Raw genomic sequence first — 21,327 nt, forward strand, 5'->3', positions numbered from 1 at the left:
GCCGTTTTGTCTCGAGAACTTACCGTGATGAATATGGGCTCATCAAACAGCTCGGCCGGAGATTCAAAGACATTGAAGAAAAAGATCTGTTAAAAAATACAGATGAGACAAAGATCTGAAACGTGTCCGAAATATGTACAAGGGGCCAGAAAAAACCAGTAGCCTGGCAAAGGTTGGCCTTGACATAAGTTGATTAAATCACAGTGCAATCCTTAGAGATGCTTTCCACTAGCTGCTGGAATTCAATATTTCTCCACTTCTCATCTGAGGATCTCAGAGCACTGGATCAGGACTTGAGGGACCCAGCTCTGCTACTCACCTGCAGGGCAAATCACTTCTCTGAGACCCTCTTTCCCCTCCTAGGCTTTGTCTTTCTTTTATATTTAGACCCTAAGCTCTTTGGGGTAGCGTCAGAGCCACAAGGCAGCCAGCTGAGGCAGGAGACGATGCAGGCTGCAGCCGGGGCTGACTACTGTGGGAACAGGCCCAGGCTGGAGCAGGGACAGGGACAGGGACAGTCTGTTCAAACTACTGGCAGTGAAAATCCCCGTGGCCAGCTAGTGAGGTTGAGCAGACTGGAGAGACTGTGTCCCATAGAACCCTGGGTGGGGCCTCGCCTGTAGATTGGCTGAACCCTGCTTGAATGGCATGGGCCCGAACACAAGACCTGCAGGTAATTGCCTCTGATGACCCATCCCACCCTGGCTCAGGGATGATCCTCAGGCTGACGCAGGCTCAGGTTCAGAGCGGTCACAGGCAGGGACCATCACACTGTGTGGGTGCCCAGTGCTTAGCACAGTGGGGCCCTGATCTCGGCTGGTACCTCTAGATGCTACTGTAATAAGAAGGTGAGAATCATTTCCTGGCTCTCTCCGGGCACTAGCTGTACCTGGAGGAGCGCGTGGGCGTGTGTCTATGCACCTGTCTGCCACGCAAACTGCAAGTGACTAACGTGCTAGGAGAACGTTCTCAGGTGCCCTGTCACATGATCCCTTTCGGGGGCCCTACAGGATCAAAGCAAGCCTAGAGTGAGGCTAGACTGCTAACGCCACAGGGCCGAGTGTTGGCCCTTGCACTGCGCAGTGCCGGGCTCTCAAACAATCAATCCCCCCATCGGACAAGCGCCGGAATAACGAACCCCATCTCACCAGCTGCTAAAACAACTGCCTGCGTGGGTTACATCGTAACGAGGGGGTTATGACTGTCTAAGAGCAACTGAGGCATTTCCCACAGCACCTTCCTAAATCCTAGATCGTGAGCTGCCAGGGGATGGGGGTGGTCTATGTGTTACTTATGTACACAGCGCCTAGCAGGATGTGACCCTGCTCCCAGGCGCTACCCCAGTGGAGACACTGAACAATAGCCGGACTCACCTCATCGAAAAACGGGCCGTTCCCCTTGCGGATCCTAGTTCTTTTCGTCTGTCCGGCAACCGTCACTTTCACCACTGATTTGATGTTGACACCGGGAAGCTGCCTGCCCTCTATGACTCGCACCCTGATCTAAAGGCAAGTGGAGGAGAAAAGGGCAACAGCCCGTCAGACGCTGGGGAATGCTCAGCTCTCAGCTACGCCAGCCCAGCCCACTGGACTCAATGGGGTTGCACCCACAGTGGCAGACGGGAGTCTGGCCTACAGGGAGAAGACGCAGCCCTGAGCTGCAGCACTGGGCTCCCACTCCCAGCTCCCACAGGATTCCCAGGTGCTTGGATCAGTTTAACGCATTGCGGGGCAATGAAGACCCCAGGATGGTCACGCACCAGAGAAGGTTTCACTCCTGAGGTGGCGCAGTCAGTGGGACGGTAAAGGAAGAGCAGCTCGGAGAGGCAAACGTCACACACACATTGCTGCTGCTCACCTGGAAGTCCTGAGGTTTGTTGGACAGCAGCTTTTTCGGGGCGCTTTTCCTCCTCTTAATCCCATGGACGTGGTGAGAAGGAGGCTTCCGGGGGAGTGTGGGCTGCTCCGACCCAGAGGGCCCTGTGGAAGGCTCCGTCTCATCCCCTGTCGCTATCTGGTCTTCAGTGTCTTCCTCCCCAGCTGTATCTGCAAGGCATGGGGGTGATAGCTCGGTCAGGGAGGACATGGAGAATTGGGAACTGAGCCAAGAGATCAGAGCTGAATCCACAGAAACAGGCCGGGGCAGTTCGCCAGCATTAGCTTTGCACAGGAGAAGGGCCCATGCGGCAAGGGTCAAGCTGTCCAGATCTGGCCAGGGCTGTCCCCAGTATCCAGACCTCAGGTTGGGTTCACACCACACGACCCCCCTGTCCCGGGCTGGGACCCAGAATCAGTCCCAGCTCAACAGGATGAGCACCGCTTCCCGAGCAGCCATCACCACGTCCTAGGGCAGGGGTTCTCACAACACATGTTTTGGTGGCCACCAATTCTTGCTGGTGGCCGCTCTGACAAACCTGTCTCTCTGTCCCTGCCGCCCATAGCCCGGGGAAGGTGGGTTGGGAACTCACCGGCCGCCTGCAGAGTCCCAGGCTCCCGGTGCCCCGGCCGGGCGGGTGAGCAACCGAACACCACAGCCGCCTCCAGCACCACGCACACCGGCCCCACGTGTCCCCAGAGGCGCTGCCCGGAACCCCCAAAGAGGCTGCCCAGTGCAGGGTGCTGACCCCTGCTGGTGATGCCAGTGCAAACACCAAGGTGGCACGCATCTCACTGCCCTTGGGCAGAGCTATTCAGGGGCAAGAGGAGGGAGGGGCTGCTGATTCCCCCCCCCATCTCCGCCCATGCTTTGGAGGCTGTCACAGCCGCAAAAACATCCACTGGCAGCCCCATGTGAGGAATGCTGTCCTAGGGGCATAGGGTGGAAATACTCCACAACTTCTGCTACTCCTCACTAAGCCTGGCATCTGGGAGCATGGGCACCCCTAGGCACTGACTTTCATTTTTCCGGGCGTTTGCTCCACCCCCATCCGCCCTGAGGTCCTGCCCCTACTCACCCCCTCCCCCAAGGCCCCACCCTCACTCTGCCTCTTCCCACCCCCACTCTGCCCCCTCTCCCAAGGTCCCACCCTCACTCTGCCTCTTCCCACCCCCACTCTGCCCCCTCTCCTAAGGTCCCACTCTTGCTCTGCCTCTTTCTGCCCCCACTCCGCGCCCTCCCCCCTGCGCCTCCCGCCCGCTGACAAACAGCTGATCAGTGGGGGGCCGGTGGGTGCTGAGCACCCATTATTTTTCCCCGTGGGTGCCCCAGCAGGGATGTTTCTTTTACTTACTAGACGGGGGGAGAGGTGAGGGGGAAGCAGTCCCTGGGATCCGTCTTAAAACAAAAGACAATTTCTCGAAGCAACTACAGCTTTAGCTCCCAAGCTCAAGGTGCACGAAGTGCACACTCAAATCTCTGCAAGAGCTGACACCCAGCACAGCAGCATCTGTTGGTTATGATGCACGTGACCCACACTAGAGAACCGCACCGATTTTTGTCCTCCCCTTGGGGCTAATCTCTTAAAGGGCTTGGCAGCCTGCTGTAGAGATGGGTGAAACTTTTTAGCCACAGCTGCTTTTGGGGTGGGGGGGGATGCAGATTTGGTGACAGCAAAACATTTTGCTCATTCGCGTCAATTTTGCTGAATTGTTCGGTCTGGGCGGGAGACGGGGAGGAATCTGGAAAAACCAAAGTTGATTTTTTTTGGTGTGGTTTGAAGTGACTTTTAGTTTCACAATTTCCTTGATTTTTAACAAATCCAAAAACATTTTTTAATGGTCAAAATCGAAACAAAGCAGTTCAATTTTGTCAACACAAAATGGTTCATTTGACCCCAAATGAAATTTTTTCCACCATTTGATTCGTTCAAAATTTAAAGAGGCTTCCACTTTGGTCCCAACCAAAAGGAATTTTTTTTTCAGCTTTTCAAAATTGCCAACGAATTAAAACATCCCTTATTCACCCAGCTCTAGTCTGCTGCTGCTTCAGGCTAACAGAGGAAGTCCCACGCTAGAGGCTGATGCATTTCATAGAATCATAGAATAGAATCATAGAATATCAGGGTTGGAAGAGACCTCAGGAGGTCATCTGGTCCAACCCCCTGCTCAAAGCAGGACCGATCCCCGACTAAATCATCCCAGCCAGGGTTCCGTCAAGCCTGACCTTAAAATCTTCTAAGGAAGGAGATTCCACCACCTCCCGAGGTAACGCATTCCAGTGTTTTACCACCCTCCTACGGAAAAAGTTTTTCCTAATATCCAACCTAAACCTCCCCCACTGCAACTTGAGACCATTACTCCTTGTCCTGCTACCACTGAGAACAGTCTAGATCCATCCTCTTTGGAACCCCCTTTCAGGTAGTTGAAAGCAGCTATCAAATCCCCCCTCATTCTTCTCTTCTGCAGGCTAAACAATCCCAGCTCCCTCAGCCTCTCCTCATAACTCATGTGTTCCAGACCCCTAATCATTTTTGTTGCCCTTCGCTGGACTCTCTCCAATTTATCCACATCCTTCTTGAAGTGTGGGGCCCAAAACTGGACACAGTACTCCAGATGAGGCCTCACCAATGTTGAATAGAGGGGAACGATCATGTTTAGCGCAGGAAGTCCCAGGTTCAAACCCCCTCTGCAGGGTTGGTTATAAACATGGCATCGGGGTGCCGGAACGGGGAGATCCATAGCCCCATCACTTTTTACCGGTTGGAGGGCGCAGAGAGGCGTGAGTGGGGGCGGAGCCTCAGGGAAAGAGGCGGCACGGGGGAGGGACCTCAGGGAGAAGAGATGCCAGTGGCCGCCCTGCACTTTTAGGGAGCTTCCATCACCCCCATGTGGCACCAGCTAAGTCCCATTAGCTGGGGGCAGTGGCATGTTCATCAACCTCTTGAAAGTGACAGAAACACACACACCCCTGCTGTGGGTCTCCCCCCGTCTCTCACAAACACACAAAACAGGCAAAGCTGGAGAGGCTAGAAACCACATTTTGGATGAAGCTGCTGCCATGCAAAGTTCAACTCCCCAGCCAGCCTGCGATGGGGAATGATTCTGGATGGGCGATTCAATCTCATTTTGGTTTTTCATCATCACCACCACGATGAAGGGTGGGGAAGTCACTGTCCCTGGGCTGAGAACTTTCCCTGACGACTTTGCAGGAACAGGGCAAGAAGGGTGTCCTCAATTACCAAGTGCCCTGGGGAAAACACAGATAAGAAGTGGCCAGAGGGGTGCCGGCAGGGCCGGATCAACACCCATGAATCAATGCAGATTTGCATGGCAATAGAAAGAAGCTCGCTCGCTTGAGCTAGTGGCCTTGGGACCTGGCGCATGGAGCTATAGCACCATTCGGGGCGGCCCAGCCCGCCCGCTGCCACGCTGGAGACGCGGCTGGCCTAAATTTCAGTGAATGGCGCTGCACACTGGCCCACGGAGTCACAGCGCCACTCAGGTTTGGCCCGGCCCCTCTCCCTCACAAGGAGCTGCAGGATGTGTCACTGGTCCCAGCAGCCCCGCAGCATGGCCAGTCCGGCTGCAGTGAGTGTACAGTGTGGCTCTTTGTTGTGATTCCTCTTACAATGCCGGAGCCCAGAAGTACATCGGTGCATCAGTCCAGCTGTGCTGTGATAAGCTGGCTAGTGCAGGCCTGGCCTCAGATTGTCACAGCTAAACGCAGGGTGAAACAGACTGTTTAGCATAAGTAGTTAGCACATTTGAAGGGACCACTGGAGGTGAAGTGGCCCTTTAACACCCCTCCCACCATAGGGAGGAAAGGAGCGGGGCAGCAGTGGGAGGAAGGGTTTGTTAGTGGGTTACAGGTTCAACAAGGAAAAGTGAGGGGTCCTGCACTTAGGACAGAAGAATCCCATGCACCGCTACAGACTAGGGACCGAATGGCTAGGCAGCAGTTCTGCAGAAAAGGACCGAGGGGTTACAGTGGACGAGAAGCTGGATATGAGTCAACAGTGTGCGCTTGTTGCCAAGAAGGCCAATGGCATTTTGGGCTGTATAAGTAGGGGCATTGCCAGCAGATCGAGGGACGTGATCATTCCCCTCTATTTGACATTGGTGAGGCCTCATCTGGAGTACTGTGTCCAGTTTGGGGCCCCACACTACAAGAAGGATGTGGAAAAATTGGAAAATGTCCAGAGGAGGGCAACAAAAATGATTAGGGGATTGGAGCACATGACTTATGAGGAGAGGCTGAGGGAACTGGGATTGTTTAGTCTGCAGAAGAGAAGAATGAGGGGGGATTTGATAGCTGCTTTCAACTACCTGAAAGGGGGTTCCAAAGAGGATGGCTCTAGACTCTTCTCAGTGGTAGCAGATGACAGAACAAGGAGTAATGGTCTCAAGTTGCAGTGGGGGAGGTTTAGGTTGGATATTAGGAAAAACTTTTTCACTAGGAGGGTGGTGAAACACTGGAATGCGTTACCTAGGGAGGTGGTGGAATCTCCTTCCTTAGAAGTTTTTAAGGTCAGGCTTGACAAAGCCCTGGCTGGGATGATTTAGTTGGGGCTTGGTCCTGCTTTGAGCAGGGGGTTGGACTAGATGACCTCCTGAGGTCCCTTCCAACCCTGATAGTCTATGATTCTATGATTCTAGGTTGTTGTAATAAGCCATAAATCCAGTGTCTCTGGTCAGTCTGTGATTTCTAGTGTCTAGCACAGTAATGAATTTAAGCTCCCAGGCTCGTCTTTTGAAAGGGGGCAGGTTTCTTTTGAGGGTGAAGACTGAGAGGTCAGATACGGAGTGATCGCTTTGTGAAAAGTGTTTGCCCACACATGACAGGGTGTTTTATCATTTTCCTGTGTGAGTTCATTCGAGGGCGCAGTGATTGTCTGGTTTCACCCACCTAGTAGTTATTGGGGCATTTTGTGCACTGGATGAGATACAGCATGTGTTGTGATGGGCATGTGTAGGACCCGTGGATCTTGAAAGCTGTGTTTTGGGGGGGTGTTGATCACTGTAGCAATGGAAATACTTTGGCAGGTTTGCAAGGGTTGTTCTGGCAGAGTCTGGTGCCGCTTTTAGCTGATGCGTCTGGAGCTAATATCATCCTGGGGGGTATTAACAGGAGTGTCGTATATAAAACGCAGGCGATTACTGTCCTGCTCTACTCGACACTGGTGAGACCTCAACTGGAGTATTGTGTCCTGTTCTGGGGGCCACACTTTAGAAAAGATGAGGATAAATTAGAGAGAGTCCAGAGGAGAGCAACAAAAATGAGAAAAGGTTTCGAAAACCTCACCGATGATGAAAAGTTAAAAAACTGGCCATGTTCAGTCTTGAGAAAAAAGATCTGGAGGAAGGTAGAACAAGAAGTCATGGGCTTCATCTGCAGCAAATGAGATGTAGATTAGATATTAGGGAAAGCTTTCTAACTCTAAGGGTAGATGAAGCTCTGGAACAGGCATCCGAGGGAGGTTGTGGAAGTTTTTAAGAACAGGTTGCACAAACCCCTGTCAGAGATGATCTAGATTTACTGACTTCTTCAGGTCCCTTCTAGCCTGACATGTCTATGATTCTATACAACTTTTGCAGAGTCTAAAGAGGTTCAGATCCAGGCCCGTCTCTCTGCTAAAAACTTCTGGAAATCCAAAGGATCATTCACCACATCATTTTCACCGCCATTGCTCAGCTCCCTATCACTGTGAAAAGTAATGCACATTGGAAAACATAATCCCAACTATACATATACAACGATGGGGGTCTGAATTAGCTGTTACAACTCAAGAAAGAGATCTTGGATCATTGTGGATAGTTCACTGAAAACATTCATTCAATGTGCAGCGGCTGTCAAAAAAGCTAACAATGTTGGGAATCATCAAGAAAGGGATAGATAATAAGACAGAAAATATCATGTTGCCTCTCTATAAATCCATGGTACGCCCACATCTTGAATACTGTGTGCAGACGTGGTCGCCCCATCTTAAAATAGATATATTGGAATTGGAAAAGGTTCAGAAAAGTGCAACAAAAATTATTAGGGGTATGGAAGGCTGCCATATGAGGAGAGATTAAGAAGACTGGGACTTTTCAGTTTGGAAAAGAGATGACTAAGGTGGATATGATCAAGGTCTATAAAATCATGAGTGGTGTGGAGAAAGTAAATAAGGAAGTGTTATTTACTCCTTCTCATAACACAAGAGCTAGGGGCCACCGAATGAAATGAATAGGCAGCAGGTTTAAAACAAACAAAAGGCAGTATTTTTTCACACAACGCACAGTCAACCTGTGGAACTCTTTGCCAGAAGATGTTGTGAAGGCCAAGACTATAACAGAGTTCAAAAAAGAACTAGATAAGTTCATGAAGAATAGGTCCATCAATGACTATTAGCCAGGATGGGCAGCGATGATGTCCCCTAGTCTCTGTCTGCCAGAAGCTGGGAATGGGTGACAGGGGGTGGATCACTTGATGATTCCCTGTTCTGTTCATTCCCTCTGGGCCACCTGGCCTTGGCCACTGTCAGTAGACAGGATACTGGGCTAGATGGACCTTTGGTCTGACCCAGTTTGGCAGTTCTTATGCCTGCAGCAGACTGTAGTGTAATGCTATTGTTAAAGTCCAGGATAATGGGTTCACTGTGCAGGCCAGATAGCACAAACAACACACGTAGCAGAATGCAGCCTAGAAATGCGACAAATACACATGCAAGAGTGTCTCTTTACCGGTGATTGTGTCGAGCTCAGCTGTGGATGGTGTTGGCTCCGGAGGCGTAGGCGGTGGGAACAGAGGAGCGGCCCCGGGTGGAGGAATGTAGGAAACCTGCAGGTTGAGGAAGGCCTGGAGAACAGAGAAGGATCATTATAAAAGGCTCATATGCAACATGACTGAGTAGGTCATTACAGAACAAGTCTCAGTGGTTTCAAGTGCATTGTCCCCTCCTCACGTTTGCCAGGGATCATTCCAGCCTGAAAGAAATTGCAGAGTTAAATACGTCACTGTCGTACCAGGTATTGTGCATGCAATGCACCTACCCTGCTGTCCATTATCTCAAGAGCATACCTGCTAGGCTGCCCAGTGTCCCAGGTACATCCCAACAGGATGCACTTGCTGCGCAAATAAACATACCAGGATGCTGAGCCTGCAAATAATACCTTTATCTAGCACTCTTCATCAGTAGCTCTCGAAGCACTTTACACGGGGGTCAGTTTAATCATCCCCATTTTACAGAGGGGAAACTGAGGCGAGAGGAGATGTGACTTGCCCACCATCACCCACTAGGCCATGAACAGAAGCCACGTCTCTGGCATCCCAAGCCAGTACATTATCCAAAGAGAGGACTCAAAAGTGAAAGGTTTAAAATGCTCCTACTGGCCTTCTTTTCTGAACTCATTATGGTGCGGCGGGGGAAAGCAACAGCTCTGTACTTGAAAGGGTTTCTGCCTTCTGGGCTCCCGCAAAATAATCATTTTTATGGGACAGAAAATTCCCAGTTCCGTCCTAGCTAAATGGATACATCCCCACCCCATCCAGCTTCCCCCAGCCGTTCAAGAAATAACAGAGCACTGATGATGGCTGCTTTTTAGAAAATTTAAAGATGAGCTTGTGATTAAATAATCGGCCAGTAGAGGGCAGCTCTAGACTGTTTAGTGTCTCTAAAGCCAAAGAATTGAGAAACTTCCTCGGAAATGGAAAAGGAAGCAGGGGTGGAGGGACACAGCTGGGCAAGGGGCAGGACTGGGAGCAAGTGGTGCATAGTGTCGAGGGACCAGAGACATGGGTTCTATTCCCGGTGCTGCCAGTGACTGCTATGGTACGTTGGGCGGCTCCGCATCTCTGTACCGTCGTCTCCACATCTGTAAAACAGGGATAAGGTTGCCAACCGTCAAGAATTTTCGAGAAGGCTTCTTAAAGTGCTCAGGCCTCCTTCAATGAGAAAGGCAAAGGCACTATCCCTGGATCTGAACACACGTCGTGGACAAGGTTAGCTGTCAAAAAGGAACCACTGTTATTAATTATTCACAGATTTTTTTCATAGATTCCAAGGTCAGAAGGGACCTCCTGCATCACACAGACCCTACGACTGTCCCAAAATAACTCCTAGTGCAGAAACACATCCACTCTTGATTTAAAAATTGTCTGCGCTGGAGAATCCATCATGACCCTGGGGAAACCATTCCACTAGTTAATTACTCTCACTGTTAAAAAGTGACACCTCATTTCCTGGCTGAATTTGTCTAGCTTCAACTTCCAGCCATTGGATCATCTTATACCTTTCTGAAGAGCCCATGATTAAATGTCTGTTCCCCAGGCAGGTACTTATAGTCTGTAATCAAGTCACCCCTTAGCCTTCTCTTTGTTAAGCTAAATAGATTGAGCTCCTTGAGTCTCTTGCTATAAGGCAGGTTTTCTAACCCTCTAATCATTCTCCTGGCTCTTCTCTGAAATTTCTCCAATTTATCAACAACGTTCTTGAACCGTGGGCACCAGGACTGGACACAGTACTCCAGAAGTGGTCACACCACTGATAAATACAGAGGTAAAATAACCTCTCTCCTCCTCCTGGAGAGTCCCATTTATGCATCTAAAGATCACATTAGCCCTTCTGGCCACAGCGTCACACTGGGAGCTCACGTTCAGCTGATTATCCACCAGGACCCCCAAATCTTTTTCAGAGTCCCTGCTTCCCAAGATAGAGTCCCCCGTCCTGTAAGTGAGGCCTACATCCTTTGTTCCCAGATGTAGATATTTATATTCAGCTATATTCAAACATGTATTGTTTGCTTGTATCCAGGTTATCAAGCAATCCAGATCACTGTGTATCAGTGACCTGTCTTCTTCATTATTTCCCACTCATTGATAAAATTGTCAAATAACATAGGGCTCAGAACCGATCCCTGCTGGTCCCCACTAGAAACACACTCCCTTCATGAGGATTCCCCATTTACAGTTACATTTTGAGACTGATCAGTTAGACTCAGACTTTAAGGCCAGAAGGGACCATTGTGATCATCTAGTCTGACCTCCTGCACATTGCAGGCCACAGAACCTCACCCACCCACTCCTGTAATAGACCCCTAACCTCTGGCTGAGTCAGGGACGCCGGAATGGGGGGCAGGGGGGTTCAGGGGGCCATGGCCCTCACACTTTTCACCACGGGCCCTGCCCCTCCTCTTTCCCCCAAGACCCCACCCCCTGGCCAGGCCGGCAGCTGGAACTCGGCCAGCTCTGGAAAGCCACGGATCCTTCACCTGCCTGGGGTGGGGGGCCCTGGGAGCAGCCCCCGGCCCGTGTCCCCACCCCACAGGGACCCCCATCCAGGGCAGCTGGAGGGTCTGCAGCACTTCACAGCTGCCCACACAGCTCTTACCCCGGACAGGGGGCAGGGCCTCGGCGCTGAGAGCAGCCCAGCCATAGTAAGAGCCGTGCGGGCAGCTGTGGAGAGCTGCGGACCCTCCACCTGCACTTGGCTGGGACCCCGGGGGGCAGGACACAGGCTGGGGGCTGCTCTCAGGCTCTCCCACCCCAGGCAGGCAGAGGATCCGCAGCTATCCAGAGCTGCCTTGGCTCCCCGGCCAGGCTCCAGCTGCCGGCCTGGCCAGGGGGCGGGGCCACAGGGGGAAGAGGAGGGGCGGGGCCACAGAGGAGGCAGCGGCCCCTCCCCCCGCCCACTTTTGGGAAGGCTCAGCACCCCTGGGCTGAGTTACTGAAGTCCCAGATCATGATTTACAGACTTCAGGTTAAGAGTCCACCATTTACACTAGTTTAAACCTGTAAGTGACCCATGCCCCATGTTCCAGAGGGAGACAAAAAGTCTGTGACAATCTGACCTGGGGGAAAATTCCTTCTTGACCTTGAGCATTTTGGCAAGATCCAGCAGCCAGACACCTGGGAAAGAATCCTCTGCAGTAACTCAGAGCCCTCCCCATCAAGTATCCCATCACCAGCCCTTGGGGATATTTGCTACTGGCCGTCGCATATCGGCTTGTAGTCAGCCTCCTCAGACCATCCCTTCTGTAGCTCAGTCTTGAAACCATTTAGGTTTTTTGCCCCCACTGCTCCCCTTGGGAGCCTGTTCCAGAACTTCACTCTTCTGGTGGTTAGAAACTTTCGCCTAATTTCAAGCCTAAACTGTTGATGGCCAGTTTATAGCCATTGGTTCGTATGTCCACATTGACACTTAACTTAAATAACTCCTCTCCCTCCCTGGTATTTATCCCTCTGATGTATTTATACAGAGAAATCATATCTCCCCTCAGTCTTTGTTTGGTTAGGCTCAATAAGCCAAGCTCTCTGAGTCTCTTCACATACAGTAGGTTTTCCATTCCTCAGATCACCCTAGTAGCCCTTCTTTGCACCTGTTCCAGTTTGAATTCATCCTTCTTACATGTGGCAGACCAGAACTGCACACAGTGTTCCAGATGAGGTCTCACCACTGCCTTGTATAACGGTACTAACACTTCTCTCTCTCTCTCTCTACTGGAAATACCTTGTCTGATGCATCCTAGGATCACATTAGTCTTTCTCACAGCTGCATCACATTGGCAGCTCATAGTCATCCTGTAGTCAACCAGTACACCCACATCTTTCTTCTCCTCTGTTGCTTCCAACTCATAAGTCCCCGGTTTATAGCTAGCCAGCTTTTAATCCATTTAATGTGTGCCGTTTTAATTTTACGTCGTTCTAGTTTTTTAATCAAAATGTCATGTGGGAGCAAGTGAATCCCTTTACAGAAATCTATGTGTATTATTACCACAGCATCTAGAAGCTCCATTCATGGCCCAGGACCTCACTATGCAAGGCGCTGTACAATCACAGAACAAAAAGCCGGTTCCTGCCCCAAAGAGCTAACAATCTAAGCACATTCCTCAGTAACTCAAACCAATGCCCAGATTGACTTGCAACCTGACAGAACATTGAATCTTCACTTGGAGAGCCAGTGGGGCAAGTCTGGGGAGGATTCGTTCTGTTTTTCAGAATTAAAACAAGACTGAATCCCTGTTTTACATGCAAATCGCAATGTGCTGTCCATGCCTTCAAGGCAGATCAAATAGATACCCAGTCAGCTGCAGCCCTGCCTCTTTCTGGAAATGGAATCTATCTTGGTGGAGGGGGAGGTGGTTGCCCCATCCATATGAATAGCAGATTGCAACACCCTAAAATCTGGTGTATGCTAGATGGAGGATTTTGTGTCAGTAACAATTCAGTCCCAAGATGAAACCTCAACAGCCAAAAAGAGATTCACAGCCTCTCTACTGTCCATCTGCAAATGCACTAACAAACTGCACCAGGGAAACGGGAACTTTCTACTGTAAATCCTCAGCTGTTGACACATTTTCCTCAACTGGGATCTTATCAGATATAACAAGGTGAGCAAGGCTCGAGACTTCCATGGAAAAGAACAGGGAGCCCCAGGGCAAAGGTATCAGTCACTCATAGATGGCACTCTTCTTTCTGCTTCAATGGCCCACCGTGGCAGAGCTGGTCAAAAAGAAGAGACAAATGTGATTGATTTTTTTTTTTTTTAATTTTGAAAAATTTTGGCCAGCTATAGGGGACAAATTTCACAAAAAATTCCACCAGTTTTTTCCTCAATTTTTTCAACATTTGAAATGTGGTTGAAATTTTAACATTTGAAAACATTTAACTAGCTCCAAGACTGGAGAGAGCTGTGTCGCTGGAAGTGCCGTGCTAGGGGGGAAAGAGTAGAAGGAAAAACAGGATTGTAGAAAGTAAGGAAAGGGATTAATTTTATGCTTTAGGCCAACACAAGTGACTGGGCTCAATGCAGAGGTCACTGGCTGACGTTCTCTGGCCTGTGCCAGACAGGACATCAGACCACATGATCGAATGGTCCCTTCTGGCCTTAAACTCTAGGAATTTACAAACTACCTTCTCTTCCACACACTGGCTTTCCCGCTGCTGCTGCTCCTGCCATCTCAGCATGCAAGTGACAATTGCTCTGTGCACCCACAAAATGCCCAGTTGGCACAACTGAACTGCTCTATCACCTCTTCCCACTTTCTCACCCCCTTATACCAGCCATGAAAGTTATTATACAGCAGCATTCAGACGTGCCAACCCCAAATGTTCATGTCAGGTCCCAAAAAGCACGAGATTGGTTTAAAAACCATGAGATGTTCATAAAAAATAATCTTTGTATTTGCCTGTTGGTCTTTGAACCTTTAGCAGGGCCTGCTTCCAGTCTTTTCTTGGCAATCCGCTCACTACTTTTTAAAAGAATAAAAGCGGAGATTTTCACCTAATCACAGGATCTAGGAGCAGGAGCGCTAAGAAAGCACCGGACACCATGAGACTCACAACAGATTCACAGTGCGTTGGCAACACTGACTTACACACCACTGCAGAATTTGACCTACCGGTTTGGAACTTGATCCTCAGTCAGGAAGTGCGTGTCCATTTGTTTGGACTTTAATTGCAGACTGCTTCCAGAGGAGAGGATCTAACAGGCTAACCAAAGTGACCGAGGGATGATGTGAATTCACTCTTTTGGGGAAGCTTGCAGAAGCTCATCTGAGCGGTTACTGATCAGTGGTACCATGCTACAGATGTGCCTGGTGCTGGGCAGTTCAGACACAGATGGAGTCTCTACCTCTGAGAGACTGGCAGTCTAAGCTTTCATTTAACAGAAGAATGAAGTGCAAGCGGGGCCCGTCGCGAGACAGCGTGGTTCCGTGAAATTCCAGTTAAAGAGGCATTGCCTGGCACGTGGGCAAAGACTGGAGGAGCGAGCGTTTTTGCATGCCCAAGCAATGCTGACTGGGCCCAAATCGCAGATCCAGTGATGATTCTTTCCAGAGCAGTTACACAGTGGTGGTGTGGAAAGGGGACAGGAATCACAAGCAGATGCACACACACCGCACCCATTCCATGCACAGATGTTTAATCCATCTCCTGAATTGTCTACCAACCCTGCCAGTCTAGCCTCTGCTGTCCTCCTCCCACTGTGAAGTATTTTATCTACCACTGAGATCAGTTCAGGTGAATGACAGGTTGACCGTAGAACTTCTCAAGGCCCCCGCCCCCCTCCCAGCAAGCTGCCCTTTTGCCAGTCTTTAAAACCAGTAACACCGAAGCTAACTCTCAGAACCAGATTGTGCCTCAGCCCCTGGGGCGTCTCCTACTCCCTATTCTGTAGCCCCAGAGGTGGCAGACCATGGGTTGGTTCTCAAGCTGGGATTCAGGACCCTTGCCCCTCTTAGGGGTCACAAAGAGGTGTCAGGGACTCACAACTAGAGCTGGTCAGGAAATCGGTGACAAAAGCTCTTTTCATCAGAAAACGCAGATCCATCAAATCTAAAACATCTTGTGGCAACGGGCCGTTTCTATGAGTTTCTTCCTACCCAAAAACATTGTGGAAAATATTGTGAATTTGTCAAAATGTTTCAAGATTTTGAAAATGAAAAATTGCAGGGTTTTGTTCAAAAAGTCTTTTTGCTCTGAAATTTAAGCTAGTTATAGCAAAAAAAAATGTACATGGCCAATATTGAAACAAAGCTGATAGACTCAAACTGGTTTGTTTATTATTGTTATTCTCATTTAATTTTTTTTTTTTTTAGTTTGCAAAGGTTTTTGGGATTTCAACTTTTCATCCCAATTCGGGCGGGAAATGTTTTCAATATCTCAAAAAATGTCATGGGACAGGAAATCCATTAACCAGCCAGCTCTCCTCGCTATGCCCTGCCCCGGGGAAGCGATCGGGGGTATAGGCTAGATGGGAGGAGAATTTCGAGGTGAAAGGGGGCCCTGGTGTGGAATAGCTGGAGAACAACGGCAGCAAACCCAGTGTTGAAAAATCTCATGATATTTAAGGTAACGTCATGATTATTGATTCCTTGGGTTTGCTGTGCTGCCTCTCACTTTGGGTGCCTTCGTTTTTAGTTGCCCAACCTGAGACACCTTCGGCCTGATTTTCAGGGCTGTTGTCTAGCCACAGCTCTAGTGATTTTTTATTATTTGCCCCCTTGTACTAGGCACTGGACAAGCACAAAAGAGATCACGCTGAGAGCTCACGTTCAGCTGATTATCCACCACAACCCAAATATTTTTCAGAGTTCCTGCTTCCCAGCGTAAAGCCCACCCCCATCCTGTAAGTGAGGCCTACATTCTTTGTTCCTAAATGTAGACATTTACATTAAAATCCATACTGTTTGTTTGCACCCAGTTTCCCAAGTGATCCAGATCCCATTGAGCTGGTGACCAGTCCTCTTCATTATTAAATATAAAGGGAAGGGTAAACACCTTTAAATCCCTCCTGGCCAGAGGAAAAACCCTTTCACCTGTAAAGGGGTAAGAAGCTAGGATAACCTCGCTGGCACCTGACCAAAATGACCAATGAGAAGACAAGATACTTTCAAAGCTGGGGAGGGGTTCTCTCTGTCTGTGTGATGCTTTTGCCGGGAACAGAACAGGAATGGAGTCTTAGAACTTAGTAAGTGATCTAGCTAGATATGCGTTAGATTCTGTTTTGTTTAAATGGCTGATAAAATAGCTGTGCTGAATGGAATGGAGATTCCTGTTTTTGTGTCTTTTTGTAACTTAAGGTTTTGCCAAGAGGGATTCACTATGTTTTGAAGAGGGATTCACTATGTTTTGAATCTGATTACCCTGTAAGGTATTTACCATCCTGATTTTACAGAGGTGATTCTTTTACTTTTTTTCTTCAATTAAAATTCTTCTTTTAAGAAAAAGGTTTCAGAGTAGCAGCCGTGTCAGTCTGTATTCGCAAAAAGAAAACGAGTACTTGTGGCACCTTAGAGACTGACAAATTTCTTTGAGCATAAGTGTATATAAATCTCCCCACTGTATTTTCCACTGAATGCACCCGATGAAGTGAGCTGTAGCTCATGAAAGCTTATGCTCAAAGAAATTTAGTCTCTAAGGTGCCACAAGTCCTCCTTTTCTTTTAAGAACCCGATTGCTTTTTCATTGTTCTTAAGATCCAAGGGTTTGGGTCTGTGTTCACCTATGCAAATTGGTGAGGATTTTTATCAAGCCTTCCCCAGGAAAGGGGGTGTAAGGTTTGGGGAGGATTTTGGAGGGAAAGACGTTTCCAAGCAGGCTCTTTCCCAGTTATATATCTGTTAGACGCTTGGTGGTGGCAGCAATAAAGTCCAAGGGCAAAAGGTAAAATAGTTTGTACCTTGGGGAAGTTTTAATCTAAGCTGGTAAAAATAAGCTTAGGGGGTTTTCATGCAGGTCCCCACATCTGTACCCTAGAGTTCAGAGTGGGGAAGGAACCTTGACACCAACCCTCTTCATTATTTCCCACTCCCCCATTTTCTGTTTCATTTGCAAACTTGATCAGGGATGACATTATATTTCCTTCCAGGTCATTAATAAAAATATTAGAAACATTTAATCATATAACCATTTAACACAGAGATTTTATAGCATCAGGCCAACAACCGACCCCAGTAGAAACAGACCCACATGATGACGACCTCACTGGAAACATGCCCGCTCGTTTGCCGTTACATTTTGGACCTATCAATTAGCCAGTTCTTAATCCATTTAATGTATGCCATGTTCATTTGATCTCATTCTAGTACTTTAATCAAAATGTCATGCAGTACCAAGTCAAATGCCTTACCAAAGTCTGAGTCTATTACATCAACACTATTACTCTTATCAACCGAAACTTGGAATCTCATCCAAAAAGGTATCAAGTTAGTTTGACAGGATCTATTTTCCATATACCCATGTTGATTGGCATTAATTATATTACCCTCCTTTAGTTCTTTATTAATCGAGTCCATTATCTTGCCCGGAATTGATGTCAGGCTGACAGGCCTATAATTACCCAGTCATTCCATTTTCCCTTTTAAAAAATTGGCACAAAATTAGCTTTCCTCCAGTCTTCTGGAATTTCACCAGAGCGCCAACATTTATTGAAAATCAACATTAATGGTCCAGCGAGCTCTTCAGCCAGCTCTTTTAACACTCTTGGATCCAAGTTATCTGGACCTGCTCATTTAAAGATGCCTGACTTTAGTAGTTTCTGTTTAACAAACTCCAGAGATACCAGTAGAATATAAGGAGTGTTATCATCCCCATATGATTAGACCATATAATCTGTTTTTCCCCAAACACAGAAAAGAAATATTTATTGAATATTTCTGCCTTCTCTGCATTATTATTGATAACTCATTTCCACCAGGAATGGACCAATACCATTGTCAGGATTCTTTTTGTTTTGTTTTGTTTTTTAAACACCTTCTTATTGTCCTTAACTCTGCTGGCTCCACGGATTTCTCCTTGTGTCTCTTGGCTTCCTTTTTCAATTTTCTACAATTCCTCTTCTCAACTTGCTAGCCCACAGCTGCCCCTTTGAGAACTTAGAGGTGCAGATGGACCCCAGTAGACTAACGGACAAATTCCATAAGAAGGAAATCATAAACATTCACGATAACCCACATGCTACAGAAGAGTCATCTGGGTTCCCGGTTGCAATGAGCCCTGGGAGCCATTTGGAAAAGATACACCTCATCGGGAGAGATTGTATTGCTGCTGGCAAGCTCATGCCACTGGCCATAAAACTAAACCGGGATCAGAGAGACAGCCAGCATTAGCTTCTAGTCTCCCTCCCCCCACAATTATTTTAAGCATCACTGCCTTTCCATGAAGGTTTCCTTCAGTCTCAGCCCACCGTCATCAGCTCAACTTCCCACATGCCACTGACTCATCCAGGGTCACACACCACCACAGAGGAAAACAGAAACAGCACCACAGCTGCGTGCCTCAGAGCCACTGCGAGCCAGCTTCCTGCTCTCAATCCCACAAAGAGCAGAACACCTCCTAGACTGGCCTGACCACTGCACAAAGCCAGAATGGGTGACTGCCACCTGAATGAACTGGACAGAGAGTGGGAAATAGGACACTCAGCCAGAGAGAGACTGTCATGAGGAGTTTGGGACAGAAGCCAGCACTGAATCCACATCTCCTGAGTCCCCCACCCATGGCTTAACCCCAGACCATCCTTCCTCTCAATGCCCTATTAGCACTTCTGTGTCTCTAGCTTCTCCATCACTGGGGTCTTCACAGCAAGACTGGCTGTCGCTGTCTCTGTCTCAAACACGCGCTTTAGGTCAACCACAAATGATGGGCATCGTCCAGGAATCACTGGCTGAGGTTCTCTGACCTGTGTCACGCAGGAGGTCAGACGAGATGGTCACAGTGGCCCCTTCTGGTCTTCCAAACCTTGCCCGTGGATGTTACATTTCCAAAAGACATGGGGCCCACGGTGCGCTGCGGCTAAGACATGCCTTTCAGGAAACAGGACTGCTAGCTAAATGGCACCACTCCACTTAAAGCCCTACATAATCAAAGACTAATCACACTACAAGAACCCTGTCTTCTCTCCCCTCAGATATTTTTATTAAAGACCTCCCTGTTCAGGGGAAGAATGGTCCAGTGATTAAGGCATTAAATCATAGAATCATAGAATATCAGAGTTGGAAGGGACCTCAGGAGGTCATCTAGCCCAACCCCCTGCTCAAAGCAGGACCAACACCAACTAAATCATCCCAGCCAGGGCTTTGTCAAGCCTGACCTTGAAAACTTCTAAGGAAGGAGATTCCACCACCTCCCTAGGTAACCCATTCCAGGGCTTCACCACCCTCCTAGTGAAATAGTGTTTCCTAATATCCAACCTAGACCTCCCCCACTGCAACTTGAGACCATTGCTCCTTGTTCAGTCATCTGCCACCACTGAGAACAGTCTAGATCCATCCTCTTTGGAACCCCCATTCAGGTAGTTGAAGGCTGCTATCAAATCCCCCCTTATTCTTCTCTTCCGCAGACTAAATAACCCCAGTTCCCTCAGCCTCTCCTCGTAAGTCATGTGCTCCAGCCCCCTAGTCATTTTTGTTGCCCTCCGCTGGACTCTCTCCAATTTGTCCACATGCTTCTTGTAGTGAGGGGCTTAGCTCATGGAAGACCCCTGCTCTTCCTGTGTGACCTGAGCCTCAGTTTTCCATCTGTAAAATGGGGATAATAACGCAGGGCTGTTGTGAGGCGCAATACGTTAAAGACTGTGAAACGCTTTGAGATCCAGTGATGAACAGATAGGCTTTATCGTTCTCCCTCTACCCTGGCCACGCCTGTTGTCGCCTAAGCACTGCAGACTCGCCTGCCCTGTTTTAGCAGGTCTCCCACTGGGCATGTTGGCAGCTCCACAGGCGAAGGTGCTGCTGGGCTCCGTGTCTGAAGAACTGTGCAGCAGCTACCAGGAAGGAAGGAAACTCATTCAAAGCATTCGCTGATCGGCTGGCAGATGCACAATGCATTTAGGAAGGGAGATGCACTGACTTGAGTGTCCCCACTGCCAGGAGTCCCCTCCAGCTGGGGTAAAATTAGAGCACCAAAACAAACATGCTTCCAAAACTAGGGAGGCCAGGTGCAATTTGTCATCCTGGGGTATCTGCTGCCAGGACTTCTGGGGCCAGGGAGGGGAGAGGAGCATGCTCCTAGACTGAGAGCTGCTGTTTATAGGAACACTTCGCTATTTACGGGCTGTCTGTGAACTGAGTTCCCCAAACAGGAGGCGAGGGAAGCACCGGTTGGTAATGGAAGTGAGCCAGTAGCCGAGCAAACACGGAACAAGCAGAGCCACAGGGGAACTGCTGTAGGAAGAAGTCAAATTTTTGCCATCAAAGAGCCATAGGACAGATATTTTCCACACATCCCAGGGGGAGAGGTGCACAATTTACTTCCCTAGTTTCATGCTAAGGCAATAGCTTTCGTGTCTACAGAGGACCTGGAGGAGAGGAGGAAAATTGGCTTCCTTACAATGGCTAAAGAAGGGTTGATATCAGCGTTCTCTCTCATTTTTCCCACCCACGTGCGGAATGAATTTTGTTATGTGCACCAATATGGAGGTGATGTGTTGCACATCACCGCCATATTGGTGCATATAACAAAATTCTTGTGGCAGGGGTGGTGCCGAGGGGTTCGGAGTGTGGGAATAGGGCTCAGAGCTGGGGCAGAGGGTTGGGGGGCAGGGGGTGAGGGCTCCAGCTGGGGTGGGGGCTCCAGGGTGGAACTGCAGATGAGGGGTTTGGGGGGCAGAGGGGTGCTCTGGGGCTATGGTGGGGAAAGAGGACTCCCTCCAGCTCTCTCTCCCCGCAGCAGCTCCAGGGCTGCAGGATAGGCGCCCCTCCCCCAGCAGGTCCGGTCCAGGGCTGAGTCATCCCGGCTCCACCTCGGTGCAGGCCGGGCCACGCGGCCCTGGCCATGCCTGGGTCTCGGCCGGGCCACACCTGGATCTGAGCCAGGCCACCACAGCAGGTCCGGGCTGCAGCAGAGTTGGGGCTGGTGAAGGGGCGCCTCGGCCGTGGCAGGTTGGGGGCCAAGCTAGGTCTGGGCTAGGGGAGGGGCACCCCTCCCCTGGCCGTGGCAGGTTCCCAGGTGAGTTACCTGAGCACCTGCATG

At 49.3% G+C, this 21,327-nt stretch overlaps 1 protein-coding gene across 4 annotated transcripts in view; it reads right to left on the reverse strand.

The window, feature by feature from the left end:
* The window catches only part of DYSF (dysferlin), a 307,503-nt gene that overhangs the window by 218,379 nt on the left and 67,797 nt on the right, over positions 1-21,327 (reverse strand). For all 4 annotated transcript variants that reach the window (XM_073343024.2, XM_073343025.2, XM_073343023.2 and 1 more), the window contains exons 5-8: positions 8,601-8,715; positions 1,858-2,045; positions 1,374-1,502; positions 24-86 (exon numbers count right to left, since the gene is read on the reverse strand). In XM_073343024.2, coding sequence (XP_073199125.2) covers positions 24-86; positions 1,374-1,502; positions 1,858-2,045; positions 8,601-8,715 — 495 coding nt within the window. The remainder of the gene's footprint in view (positions 1-23; positions 87-1,373; positions 1,503-1,857; positions 2,046-8,600; positions 8,716-21,327) is intronic.

The sequence above is a fragment of the Lepidochelys kempii genome, chromosome 4, assembly GCF_965140285.1.
Source record: "Lepidochelys kempii isolate rLepKem1 chromosome 4, rLepKem1.hap1, whole genome shotgun sequence".
Taxonomy (NCBI): Eukaryota; Metazoa; Chordata; order Testudines; family Cheloniidae; genus Lepidochelys; species Lepidochelys kempii.